The following is a 12540-nucleotide window of genomic DNA, read 5'->3' as shown; positions in this document are numbered from 1 at the left end:
AAAAAACTAAAAGGTGCTCTTCACTGAAAGCATAAAAGAGGGACAGAAAGATCATTCACAAACAGTTCTTTTTGCCCTTGAGTAATGTGACAGCTGTGGCCGTGCCTAGTGTGGCCGGTTTACTGTGTGGCTCCAGGACCTTGGCTAGGCTTTCTTCTCAGGTCTCTGTCTTGCTTCCTCAATTAGGGGTTCAGCTGCTGGGCAGAGACCAGAAGTGGCTTTGCGAGTCCCCGCACTTCGCTCAGACCGGTCACCCAAGAGGTGCCCCCTGCTCTGTAAGAGAATTGAAGCCTTTCCTTGAAACTGCTGACCCTTCCCCAGAGCAGCTCATTATTCGCTCCTCCCCCCACCCACCTGAAGCTGAAAAGGCAAAGGATTCTGTCCATTTCACAGATGAGCTGGGGTGCTTGTAGTTGCCCAGTGAGTGTGGAGTGGGGCAGAGCTTCCGGGTTCTGGAGTGCCCCTGCTCAGCCGTGCCCTTTCTGCCGGGTCCCCAGTGTTCCATGTGTTTGCACAGGCAGCTGTTGCAGCCTACCTGCTACTGGCCAGCACAGGGGCTTTGTCACCATGCCTGCCTCCACCCCAATTTGGGTTCAGCAAACAGCCCTGAGAACAAGGGTTTGGCTCAGACCTGCGTATCCAAGGCGACCCTGGGCTTCCCCACCGAATCTACACCCAGACAGCACAGAGAGCACAGATAAAGAGCGTCTAGTTAGCCTGGTCTTTTATCGCTGCAGAGCCCAGCCTGGTCACCTCTGCTGGCAAGAGCCTGATCCCTTGGGTGCCATGTCCCTTTATGGGCTGTTAGGTGCTCTTCCTGAATTCCTTGCCTGCCTCTCGACTCCCGGGGCTTTGATTCCTTCTCCAGATGCCAAGTCCCTGCCCACTAAGCCCCATCTCTTAGTGCTATCCCCGTGGACAGTAGGCCTTCCAGGGCTCTGGCCCACCAATGGGGACAGCGACATAGAGGCTGCTGCCACCACCTCATGCCCCATACGCTGCCCACTCACCTTCAGAGAGTGCTGCTGACCCCTGAGTGAGAGAGGTGGCCAGGCAGCCCTTACTCCAGAAGGCCACGTGGCTTCTGGGTTCCCCAACAAAATGCTTTGTGCCACTATTGTCTCACTGGCCACCACAGCTCGGCAGGCCAGGGAAAGCTGGCACTGCACTTTTACCCTGGTGTGTGCTGTGGTTCGACTACCAGAGAGTCAGCGAGGCCAAGAGGACACAGCTCCAGACTCCACTGCCCTTGTAATGGACTCTAATATCATGGTCTTCACCTGGGGTTCGGGACCTTCCTGAATTGCTGAGCACTTAGTTGGTGGGTGTAAGCAGAAAGGGTCAGTTGTCAGATCCCCGAAGAGATCCATGACCCCAAGACTGTTAAGGGCTCTAAGAGACGATCACCTGGGACTGATGAGCTCCTTTAACAAACCTTCTCTATGAGACCAGAGGGTTGAAAATGCCTCTAAAAGAAAGACAATGGGGCTGGAAAGCTAGAGCCCTAGAAATGATGCGAACAGAGCAGCATGCATGAGCATAATGACACATTGGGGGGGGTGTAACCTACGGCACCCACCGAGTAATTCGTGGCATTGGATTGTTCGATGAGAACCTGATGCGCGCGCGCGCGCGCGCACACACACACACACACACACACACACACACACACACACATACAAAGAGCTAGTTGCTCCAGCACACTCTGGATGGCAAGCAGGTGAGCAAGTGGCCCCTGACTGCCACCACTGACTGACAGCAACTCCAGGTGGTGCTCCCTCAAAGCAAAGCTGGGAGCTCACTTGGGAGGACCACAGGAACACATCCTGGGTCTAAAGGTCTTGTCGCCTGAGAGTGGGCTGCCCTCCTCATGGTCCAGAGCCTGGGTGCTGCTGGTCCCACCAACTGTAGTACATGGAGGGGTCTGAGGCAGTGGTGACATTCAGGGTGACCACTCCCTGGAACGTGAGTCTGTCAGACGACGGGGGCCACTCGACCTCTCCCGTTCTTCCTGGTTTTTGCAGGGATGCCGATGTATGTCTTCAGTGGCACTCCAGGATCCTATCTGGAGCCAGGTAATCTTTGCAGAAGGAGTTTGCTGAGAGCCGGTAGATTTTAGCAGTGGTTCTTAAGCTTCCTAATGCCGCAACCCTTTAATACAGTTCCGCATGTTGTGGTGACCCCCAACCATAAAATTATTTTCGTTGCCACTTCATCACTGTTGTTTGCTACTGTTATGAATTGGCGACCCCTGTGAAAGGGTTGTTCGACTCCCAAAGGGTCGCAACCCACAGGTTGAGAACTGCTGCCTTAGAGGCTGATGTGAGTTTTAGAGCCCAGAGCTTCCCACACAGGGCCCAGCTGGGCTGCCTTCCCGTCCCCTGCACAGGCCCAGTTGCTCAATCCAGGTCAGCCCCCAGGATTGCACTCAGGGTGCCATGAGCTCCAGGTCTTAGATCCTGGAGATGGACCAGGACGGGTTGGGTCATCTCTTACTCCAGTTGGTCCCAGGGATGAAAGCCAAGAGCTGCAGTTGACATGTGCTTCTTGCTTCATTTTGCTGAATGAAGAGTGCTGAGAAATCCTAGGCAGGGTGAATTCCTGAGTCCTAGCTGGAGGCTGTGTTTAGACTTTCCAGGGCAGGAAGGGTGTCTCTAGCATCATGCTTTCCCAACTTTCCTGATAAGAATCACCTGGGTTGCTTGCTAACTATACAGATTATTGAGTCTAGGAAGCTGGTTTTTAAAATATGTATTCCACGTCATGTTCTCCACAGGCAGGTTTAGAAAACAGTCTACTGAAAATGTTCTATAGGAAGCCTAGCTTTACATATAAAAAGTGCATAAGCTCTCCTTGGTTTTTAAAAAAGATGTTTTGACATTACAGACAGAGTTTGATTTCCCAACCACACCAGTCCCTGTTCCTCCTCCCAGAGGAAGTGTCAGTTTGGGGTGAGTCTCTCCCAGACGTTTTTGAAACTGACATAGAGCTACAAGCTGTCTGTTTTGTGATTCATGAATGGACAGCTTGTTGCCTTGGTCATGCTACAGCTTGCTTTTTTTTCCCCCATTCACAAATATGTCCTGGAGAACAATGAGGACAAGGAGCCCTAGTGGTGCTGTCTGGTAGCTAAGCCAAGCATTGGGCTACTAACTACAAGGTCAGAGATTCAAGCCTACTAGCTGCTGCTCCTCTGACGAAAAATGAAGCTGGTTGTTCCTATAAAGCAGTTATGAGTTGAAGTCAACTCTACGACAGTGGGCTGTTTATTTTCAAACCTGCTGCATACTACCCTGAAGTATGGAACGGGCTCTGTTTCTTTCAGTTACCTTACTAATGGATACAGCGGTTGCTTGCAGCTATTTCTATATTTCTTCCCTAGTGAGCATCCTGCCATGTCTCTATACACATTTGAGATGAGAGAAAATGGTTGTTAGGTAATGCCAGGCCGGCTACCATTCATAGTGAGCCTGTGTACCACACAGCTGGAAGCACTGCCCAGCCTCACAATCACTGTGTCATCCATCTTGCTGACCCTCTGTGTTCTTCTCCAGGGATCAGGCCCCCTCAGTAACACGTCTGAAGTAAGGTTATGTGTATTTTTAGATTTTAATGGGTTTGTACCAAAAGTTACCCTTCACAGTGCTCTACCAGCTGGCATTCCCACAAAGAACACAGGAGAGGGCCTGGCTCTCCAGCATCACTAAAATGCTAGTATGCTAGCTTGTGCCTATGGAAGTGTGGGTAAGCTGGCGCTCACCAGTCCCAGTACTTCCTGCGGGGACTAATAGGACAGATGCTTCCTGAGTCAGGCGCAGCAGGACCTCAGACTGCACCCGTCCCTCCTGGCAGCTCCTCTGTAACAGACAGGAAGTGTATGGCACCCACTCTTGTCTCCAGCTGTCCGAGAGGTGGTTGGCACAATGGAATTCTAGAATTCCAGTCTGGGAGTTGGAATGTGAGGGTTGGCTTGGTGGGCACCTGTGGCCACCTCATTGGGTAATGTGAAAAGCCAGGGGGCTTGAGTTGGGTCTACAGAGGACACCAGCTTTGCTGCTGGAGTGTGAAAATCCACCTGGCTCTCAGCTGAGCTGGGTTCTGTAGTTTATTTGAAAACAGAAGAAGACCTTGCTTGGGGTTTTGTCATCACTGCCCCTTTTCAGGAGCCCTGGTGTTATGGTAGGTTGTGTGATGGACAGCTAAGTGCAAGGTTAGCAGTTCAAACCCATCAGCCAGTCCTCAGGAGAAAGACTAGGCTGTTGGCTCTCTGTAAAGATTTATAGCCTTGAAACCCCTAGGAAGCAGTTCTGCTCCGCCCTGTAGGGGAACCAACTTGATGTCAGTGAGTTTGGCTTTGGGGTTTGGGGCCTTTGTCCAACGCAGGCCAGTGTATTTGCCCTGGGGGGCCTCAATTGTGAGAGATGGCTCTCTGGCCAGGTGGCTACCTCCAGCAGCCTGCCTGCCTGCTTGCTGCTGCCCCACCCCTGCCTTGCGTGACCCTCAACAAGCCTCAAAGGGGTCAGATGTCCTGCCAGGTCCTGGCCAATCTCAGATCAAAGTCAAAGGAAAGCTTTTTGTGGACCCAGGTGGTGTGACCTGCAGAGAAGTCCTGCCTGGCTCCCTTTTGGTCGAATTGTGCAATTAGATTTCAGGGGCTTGTCTGCTAAATGGGGCATTTTAGAGCAAAGCAAAGTGGTCCCAGCAGGGCTCCAACCCCACATCTAGGGACCCACGGTCCCTTTCTGTAAATGCAGCAGAGCCGCCCTACCCAGCCAACCTGACGGTGTATATCATGGCCACGCTGCTGAGTCCTTGGGTCGGTGCCCATGACATCTGGTTGACTGCCCACTCAACTCTACCTAAAGCCTGGTTAAATTTTTACTCCCAGATCGGCAACAGGCTTTTGTGAAAGGTCAGCGCATTGGGTGTATTGTTTGCTGAGTTTCAGGTTGCTCTCCTCCACCCACCTCACTTTGAAGTTCAAAATTGATTAAATATAAACTTCTTATTTGCTTCTTAAATGAACAGAACTCTAAACATTTTCTTTTTCTTTCTTTAAACGGAAGGATTTTGGGCTGTCAGCAGGTATAACTGGAACCACATGTCAGCAGAGGCCAGGGGCTTTTCCTGGTTTTAGGATTTGTAAATTCTTAGTGAAACGGAAGTAAGCAGGGCAGGCAGCTGGGGGGCCCCATGACAGTCAGGGCTTAGATCTCATTTTAATTAGAAAATATAGATAGTGCCTGCTGAATCCAGGACTCCCAGTGCGCCTGTCCCAGAGCGAACAAAGATTTGGTTTATATCCTTCAAGCGTCCGTGTTTGCAAATTACAGAGGGGCTGGAGAGTGTGGATTCCTGCATCTGGGAGAAGGCAGTCCAGCCCCCTCTTGAGCCCTCCCCAACGATGATTTTGCAGACTAGATGGGGAATGTTCATGCTGAACAGAGACACAGAGAGGAAGACTGGGCGAGATGCCACCCACAGCACGTTCTTTGATTCCTCCATGTGGACTGTGGTGCCCTGTGCCCAGAGTCGTAGACCTTTCATTAGATCAGTGGCAGCGGAGGTATTGGGTTGGACAGTGGTCCACTTGTATGATTTTCTTCCTAATGTATTCTGCAAGAGACAAAGTAGAAGTATCAAATGAAAGACAGTGTCAAGCCTGCTTCCCCCACCCTCTCTCTTCTTCCCTCTGCCTAATGTCATTTGAGCTGAGTGTCAATAGCTCTCTTGCGTGCACGCGCTCTCTCAGGGCCATGATTACAGTGTCAGCATCTGGAAGCTGCCCCCTCAGGGACTCAGAGACCATCCCTCCACCAAGATGAAGTGCTGGGCAGTGGGGGGCACAGTGGTTCAAATGGTAGGCCAGTGAGGCCGGGTCTTCGCTAACAAGTCTTCTCTCATTTGGGGGCAGTGAGAGCTTCTGCCTGTTGTTCCTCTGAGGGCATCACATTTCGGGCAGCTGGAAGTGAGCTGTCGCCGAGGTCACCCCTGCCCTGCACTCTGCCAGGCCTGCTGCCACAAGTTGCCATTAGCAGACAGACAAAGAAGGGGATTTCTTCCCTCCAGGCTGGCAGGCCAGCCAGCCAGCCTTTCTTGCCAGCCAACCGCTCCTGACAACTTGGCATCCCTTTGATGCCCAGAATGACCACAAGGACAAAAGGACAAAGCCTGGAGGGCAGTTTCTAATTAAACCCACTATTTAAATGACAATTCAGGTAACCAGGAAGGTTGAAAGCAATGCTAACCTACCCCTTCCCCAGAGGGGGTCAGCCCTGGCTGAGAGGCTTGTCCCCAGGCCAGATGTGTGACCAGACTGATGACTTGAAGTCACAGTGGGTTTGTGGTGACACTCGGGTGTGTTTTGAGGACTGGGGTTGGTAGGTTCATGGAAAATGCATTCCTAATAAAGGTTCCTCCAGCTGCCACTGACTTCTGCTCCCTGCAAGTCCAAGTATAGAGCTCTCCATACTCCATAGAATTTTCCTTGGATGGTTTTCTGAAAGTAGGTAGGCGACTTTCAATTTCTTTCAGAGCCACCTGGGCAGACTCGAACCCCAACCCTGAGTTAGGTGGCAGAGTACATCAAGCCTTTGTGCCGACTAGGGACCTAGTTAAAGTTGCGGAGTAAGAAATGTAGGGAAAACTGCCACGCGTCCTTGTAGCCTCTGAGTTTTATCTTCCTCGGGGCAAGTGTGGTCTGCCGAGTCCAGATTCACCACATTTCCTGGGGCTTCTCCAGGGGCTGGCTTCTGAAATGTGGCCAGTCGGAGGCAGAGGCTCAGGCTGTGTGTTTGGTACTGCCCCACTCCCTGGGACCTCAGTTTCCCCACGTGGTATTGAAGGTCTTCGGGAATGTTGCCTCTAGGCCCTTTCTGGCTCTTCTGTCCACTGTCCCCCTGAGCTGCTTCAGTTTTCCTTGGGCCCACAGCCCTCATGACAGTGCATTGATCTCCCCACATCGTCTGGTTACCCAGGCCATGGCTGTGTTCCAGACTGGGGGGACTGGAATGCTGAGACCGGTTATCTCAAGACAAGCTCTTCTGTGCCTCAGTCAGCACGGTGAGCCTGTCAGCGTTTCCAGGCTCCCTGTGCTCCTTTCCAGCCATCAAACCGAGCATCTCACATCCACCAAACACCCCTACACACACACAGGTTCCTGCCTCTGCGCTCCTGTGCCATTTGTTGCCCCTGCCCAGGCCCCACACCACTGTCTCTGGAGTGCCCCTGTCTATGCAGAGGCTCAGGTTCATCCCTCAAGGTGGAACACTGCCAGCTTGCATCCTCCTCCTTAGCAACCCTCTGGGGACAGACATTGGGCCTGGTGTCTGCCACCATGCCCCTCTGCCCCCTTACTTACTCAGCCAGCCTGGTCATGCTATGGGGGTTGAGCATGGCTGTGAACAGAAGGGTGGACTGACACCCGTCCCTGTCCTTCTCCCTCCAGGTGACCATAGCTGACGACTACTCGGACCCCTTTGACGCCAAGAATGATCTCAGGAACAAAGCCGGCAAGGGTGAGAGTGCCGGCTACATGGAACCCTATGAAGCCCAGAGGATCATGACAGGTACGCCAAGCCGTGGGCACAGGGAGCAGCCAGGGCCCTCGGAAGCAGCCCAGGCTCACCTCGGTGGGGTGGGCCAAGAGAGCCATGTGGCATGAAATGTTCATCACAGTGTGTTTAGCAGTTTGTTTCACCTGCACCGTCATCAGGAAGAAACCGGCCGAGCATAGGGAAAGTCCAGACACAAAGGTGTCAAAGGCAGTCAGCCAAAGACCAGGGCCAGAAGTCAGTGCAGAGAAGAGGGAAGCCTTCGTCTATCTGATGGAAGGAAGAGACAACATTTGACATAAAATTTATCTCGAGTTTCCTAGCAGCCAGGGAAAAAAGGGGTGGCAGTCTGGGTCACCTTGCTTTCATTGCCAGATGTTTTTTGAGGACACATTTATTTCTGGCCACCTACCCAGAAGTCTTTGTTTAGAAGCTGAAGGAGCACTAAGAAATGTGGTGGGTTCACAGGAAATGTGGAGGCTGTCCCCCTGGGTCTGCTTTCCTGTTGGCCTGGTCAAAGCAATGTGCAGACCCCGGAAAACCAGCAGCTGTTCAGCTTCCTAGGGGCCTGTCCAAATTTTGCTCAGAGAACCTTCAGGAGGTGAGCAGTTGTCTGGGACAGAGGGAGATGAGCACAGAGGGGCATTCCCCTAAGTGGGTTCTCCTGGCCTAGGTGGACAGTTCCAGGGAGAGAATAGTGACCATGTTGTTGGCACCCTCGGGGCCCAGCCCACTGCCAACTGCTGGAGGGTGGCCAGGCACAGGTGTGGAGCCTCCCAGAAGGTTTAGACCTGATGACTGGGCGCCCTGTGTATCGCTCGCTGGATGCAGGAACCTCATTCTGGAGGGGTGGTGGTTTCAGTTGAGTGTGCTGGGTCATTTGGGGTTTTGTGTGTGTGCTTGTCATTGAGCACTTTCTCTTGGTTGCTCTTAAACTAAGGGAGGAGGAAGGCAAAGAAGAGAGTAGGTGCTGAGCTCATGACGAGTGAGCCTCCACAGAGCTGTGGAGGCCCCATAAAATAGGTTGTCTGAGGGTGCATCAGGTGTCTGCCTCCCACTCCTCCTGTTTCTGGAAAGTGGTTCTGTGGCTCAGGGCGGAAGCAGAGACTGCTTGCCCAGAAGGACTTAGGCTGAGCCTCAAGGTGGAGATTCCCACAATAAGCTCTTTGGTGCTATAGCCCCTCCACTGCCTTCCTGCCTTCTCTCTACCTTTTTCCCTAGGATTGGAAAACTCGGTGGGTGGGAGAGGGACACTGCTGAGGCCTCTGTGCCCCACCCCCTATAGCTTTTGGCCAGTCAAATATTTAGTGAGTGTTGACCAGGGCACAAAAAGTGGTAGTTTCAGGAGCCAGTGGGGGCTACTTGAGTGCATTGAGAATGCCAGGGCTGCAAGGACCCTACAGATGAAGCAGGGGAGGCTTGAGGAGGAGAGGGGACTCGCCCAAGGATTGCCCGGTACAGCCTGACTTAGCAGGGTAGCCTCTGGGCTGGGGTGGGTGGGAAAGCAAGAGTGAGGCATGTGTTTGACATCTGGGTATCTGGGCTGATGCTGGGCACTTGCACATACATGCTCATTAAGCTTTACACAGTTGCAGGGAGGGGAGCAGAGAGCATCAGCCGTCTATCTCCACATTGCTAGCAGTGAGTGGCTAGGACAGCATGGAGGCAGAGGGTGGCTGGAGGTCTTGCAGATGATGCTGAGCTGCAGGCAGGCTGGTGGCTTAGGAGTCCAGACTCAGCTCCTGGGGTGGGACAGCAGCCTCAGGCCCTCACAGTCTTTGCAGAGAGCCAGAACCCCCACTAAAGTGCTACCAGGGACTCCAGTTAAGTGGTCATTTGACTGGATTGCTGACATTTCATGGGGCATGCTCTGTAGGGGCCAGGTCCACAGCAGGACCATTTGAGTTAGCCAGGCACCTGTTTCAAGATCTCTGGCTTTCTCGCCAAGAAGCATCCAGAGCTTTGCTGCCCTGGACCAGCCACACATACCATGGCTTCTCAGTGCAGACTAGAGCAATCCTTATAGGATGGTAGAGCTGCCCTGTAGGGACGGGACTCCAAGGTTCTATATCTTTATAGAAGCTGACTGCCATGTCTTGTCTGCTGTGGAACCGCTGGCCAGTTCGAACCACTGACTTTTGGTTCATAGCTGAGTTCCTAACCACTGTGCCACCAGGGCACCTTGTTTCTAAGACCCCAGGAGATTGAGTGGGCCATTTTCTGGCTGTGCTTCTCAATGCTTCTGCTGCAGTTCTCCCTCATCTCAGGGTTCTCTGTGGGTCTCATCACCTCAGTGATTGGTGGCAGGGGTTGACGTGAGCTAGGGCGAGCCGGGCCTGAGTCATGTTCTGGGAAGCAGCTCTCTGGAGCAGGCAGGAGGAATGCGGGGGACGGGAGGCTGCTGCAGGCAGTGGGCAGGGGTGAGATGTGTCTGGGTGAGCATAACGTACCATAACGGGTGTTGTGCAGGGCCTACACGTGACCACCGTGACACTGAAGAGCAGATTGTACCCTTCCTGCATCTGGGAAGGCCACATGCCACCAACGTGACCCACGGACTGCACTTGCCTCATGTGAAGCAGTGACCACACAGCAGCCCCTCATCCCAGGCTTCATCGTCTGGGTTTATGGGGAACAGGCGCCAGAATGGTAGCAGCTGCGAAGTCCTCCCGCCCTTGTTTACAGCTTGCAGTGTGAATTCCTATAGGCCTTCAGACCCACCCTTTCAGGGTCAAACATAGGTGACCCCAACTTTTCTGGCTGCTCATATTCAGTTGGTTTTCGCATAAGTCAAATATGTCTTTTCCCCTTTGCTTTGCCTTGTTCTTGCCTTTCAGTATCTCTATGGATGCAGGCAGCACCTGTCTTTGGGGGTTGGAGAAGTTGCATAGAAGCTCACCGCTTCAGTATCAGTGTGCCCTGCTTCTACACTCAGACACATGTTAAGTAACCAGAAGGCAAAACTCAACAAAGCAAGCAGAGGCCGCACAGTGGGTTGGAACTCGACGACAGTGGGAGTGTGCACTCCTGTGCTCCATTTTAGCACAGGGGTTTAGTCAGTCCTCCCAGATGGGCCAGCTAACCAGGCAGTTGAGAGACTGACTCCCAGGGCCACCATGCAGGGTGGCTCTCTGGGGCCCGGTGGGTTCCCCTGCATGGCCAGCGAGGGTTTGGATGGGTGAGGAAGTTCTCCCCTTGGCTCCTCCGACAGGTGTGCAGAGTGCTTGCTGGGTGTGTCTGGTAAGCAGGGGACTTGGCCTTGTCTGGTGGGCTGTGGCTGGGCTAAGGACATCGGCCTGTTTCCCCAGGGGCTCCTCTCACTCTGCCTTGCCGCCTAGACACAGGAGGCTACAAAACACATGCGGGAGAATCCCACTGTCCAGGTATTCCATGCACTTTTGAAGTTTCCTGGCATGTCTCCTGCAGGGACCGTGCTGTCACTCTAGTGGGAAGGCTCAGCTCCTCACAGGCCCGCAGAGTCCACATGCCCACGAGTTGCTGGGCCTCCTTTCCCATCCCCACTACTTCTGTCACCCCAGCAGCAGCACCAGAAACCTTCCGTGAAGCTTAGAGCTCTGGAGCCCAATTGGAAAGCTAGCGATCCAGCCCAAGCTTCCCATTTTACAGAATAGAAAACCGAGCCTCCAGTAGAAAGTCCTAATACTGTAGAAGCTTGGCTACCTCTCATGACGCTTCCTTGTGAGACAGTGAACTGTCCATCAACTGGAGTTATCCAAGCAGAGGCAAATGGTCGACATTGGGAGATAATACGAAGGGCAGTTAAGCCTAGGTTGGATGGCCAGCCCACACCACCCCTGAGGTTTACTTCAGCTCTGAGCTACTGTGACCTGCCTTTTTAGTTTGGTGTTGGTCACTTATCAGGTAGGACCAACTCTAGCAAGGGAGCATTTGGAAGTGACTCTGGAGAGAAGTGGGGCTGGCTAATGCCAGCCTGACTTGTTGGAAAGACTCAGCCCTCTTCCCCTTCTCACACTCTGCTGCTCACCATGCCTCAGTTTCCTCATCTGTAGATGCAAAAAATCAGGGCATTTCTTCGTTTCTGTGAGCTTGGTGTCACAGGCCAGGCCCAGCGTCCTGTTGGGCCGGCAAAGTCCGGCTGCTCCCTCTAGGCCTTACTTCACAGCCTTGTCTACTCCTAGGCTTCAGACAGCAGCCGCAAGGGGACTGGCTGATGCCATGGGCAGTGCCCAGGTGGTCAGGACGCTCGCTGTCCTGTAGCTTGCAGGTGGCGTGGTTGCGTGTCTTGTGTGGAGGACCCAGCTCTGCCCACGTGTGGTTAGGGAGAGCTTGACCATGGGCTCGGAGGTGGAGTGGTAGGAGATGAGATATCTGAGAAGACATGGACAAGAGCAGGTGGTGTGGATGGTGGGCTTTGCTCTTGCCCAGGTTTTCACTGTGTACCAGGCACTGTCCTGAGCTCTTTCCACAGATTTCCCCATTTAATCCACAACGGTGAGCCTGTGGGGTGTCGGTACATCCATCTCCCCCAAAGACCAAGACTCAGAAAGGGTCCGTGAGGGGCAGGCCCTCTCAGGGCCACACCGTGCTGGAGCCCCCTTGCTGCTCATCCATGCACATCCACCCCAGGAGGCTGTGCTCCCAGAGGGTCTGGGGAGTCCACAGCTCGTTAGTCCCCACTGTAGGTGTGACTTCCCCTCAGCATCCCTTATAAAAGTGTTCAAAGTGTCATCTCATGGGATGAATCACCGGCGCACTAATTAAAGGCATTTTCACATAATTTTTTATATGTGAGCAATTACACATGAAAAAGTCCTAAGCATGTTTTTATTATTAAATCAACTTTATAGCATAATAAGAGGAAATTAAAGGAAAGCCATGCTGCACAGAACCTGCTCCCTACCTGGCCTTGTTCTCAGCCTGCCTTCTGCCCTCTGATTCCCTGCACCAGGAGTGAGAGCCAGCTGAAGCCTGTTGCCTGTTGCCTGTTTGAGAGATGGGCAGGGCA

The 12540-nt window shown here is 53.0% G+C and overlaps 1 protein-coding gene across 1 annotated transcript in view; it reads left to right on the top strand.

Annotated features, from left to right (window-relative positions):
* Positions 1-12540, top strand: part of SHB (SH2 domain containing adaptor protein B) — a 114442-nt gene that overhangs the window by 38682 nt on the left and 63220 nt on the right. Inside the window, exon 2 of the mRNA XM_004710996.2 lies at positions 7448-7568. Coding sequence (XP_004711053.1) covers positions 7448-7568 — 121 coding nt within the window. The remainder of the gene's footprint in view (positions 1-7447; positions 7569-12540) is intronic.

This window comes from Echinops telfairi, unplaced genomic scaffold (assembly GCF_000313985.2).
Source record: "Echinops telfairi isolate 266 unplaced genomic scaffold, ASM31398v2 ScPeMD7_7410;HRSCAF=8448, whole genome shotgun sequence".
NCBI classification, from domain to species: domain Eukaryota; kingdom Metazoa; phylum Chordata; class Mammalia; order Afrosoricida; family Tenrecidae; genus Echinops; species Echinops telfairi.
This window is presented reverse-complemented; position numbering and strand designations above follow the sequence as displayed.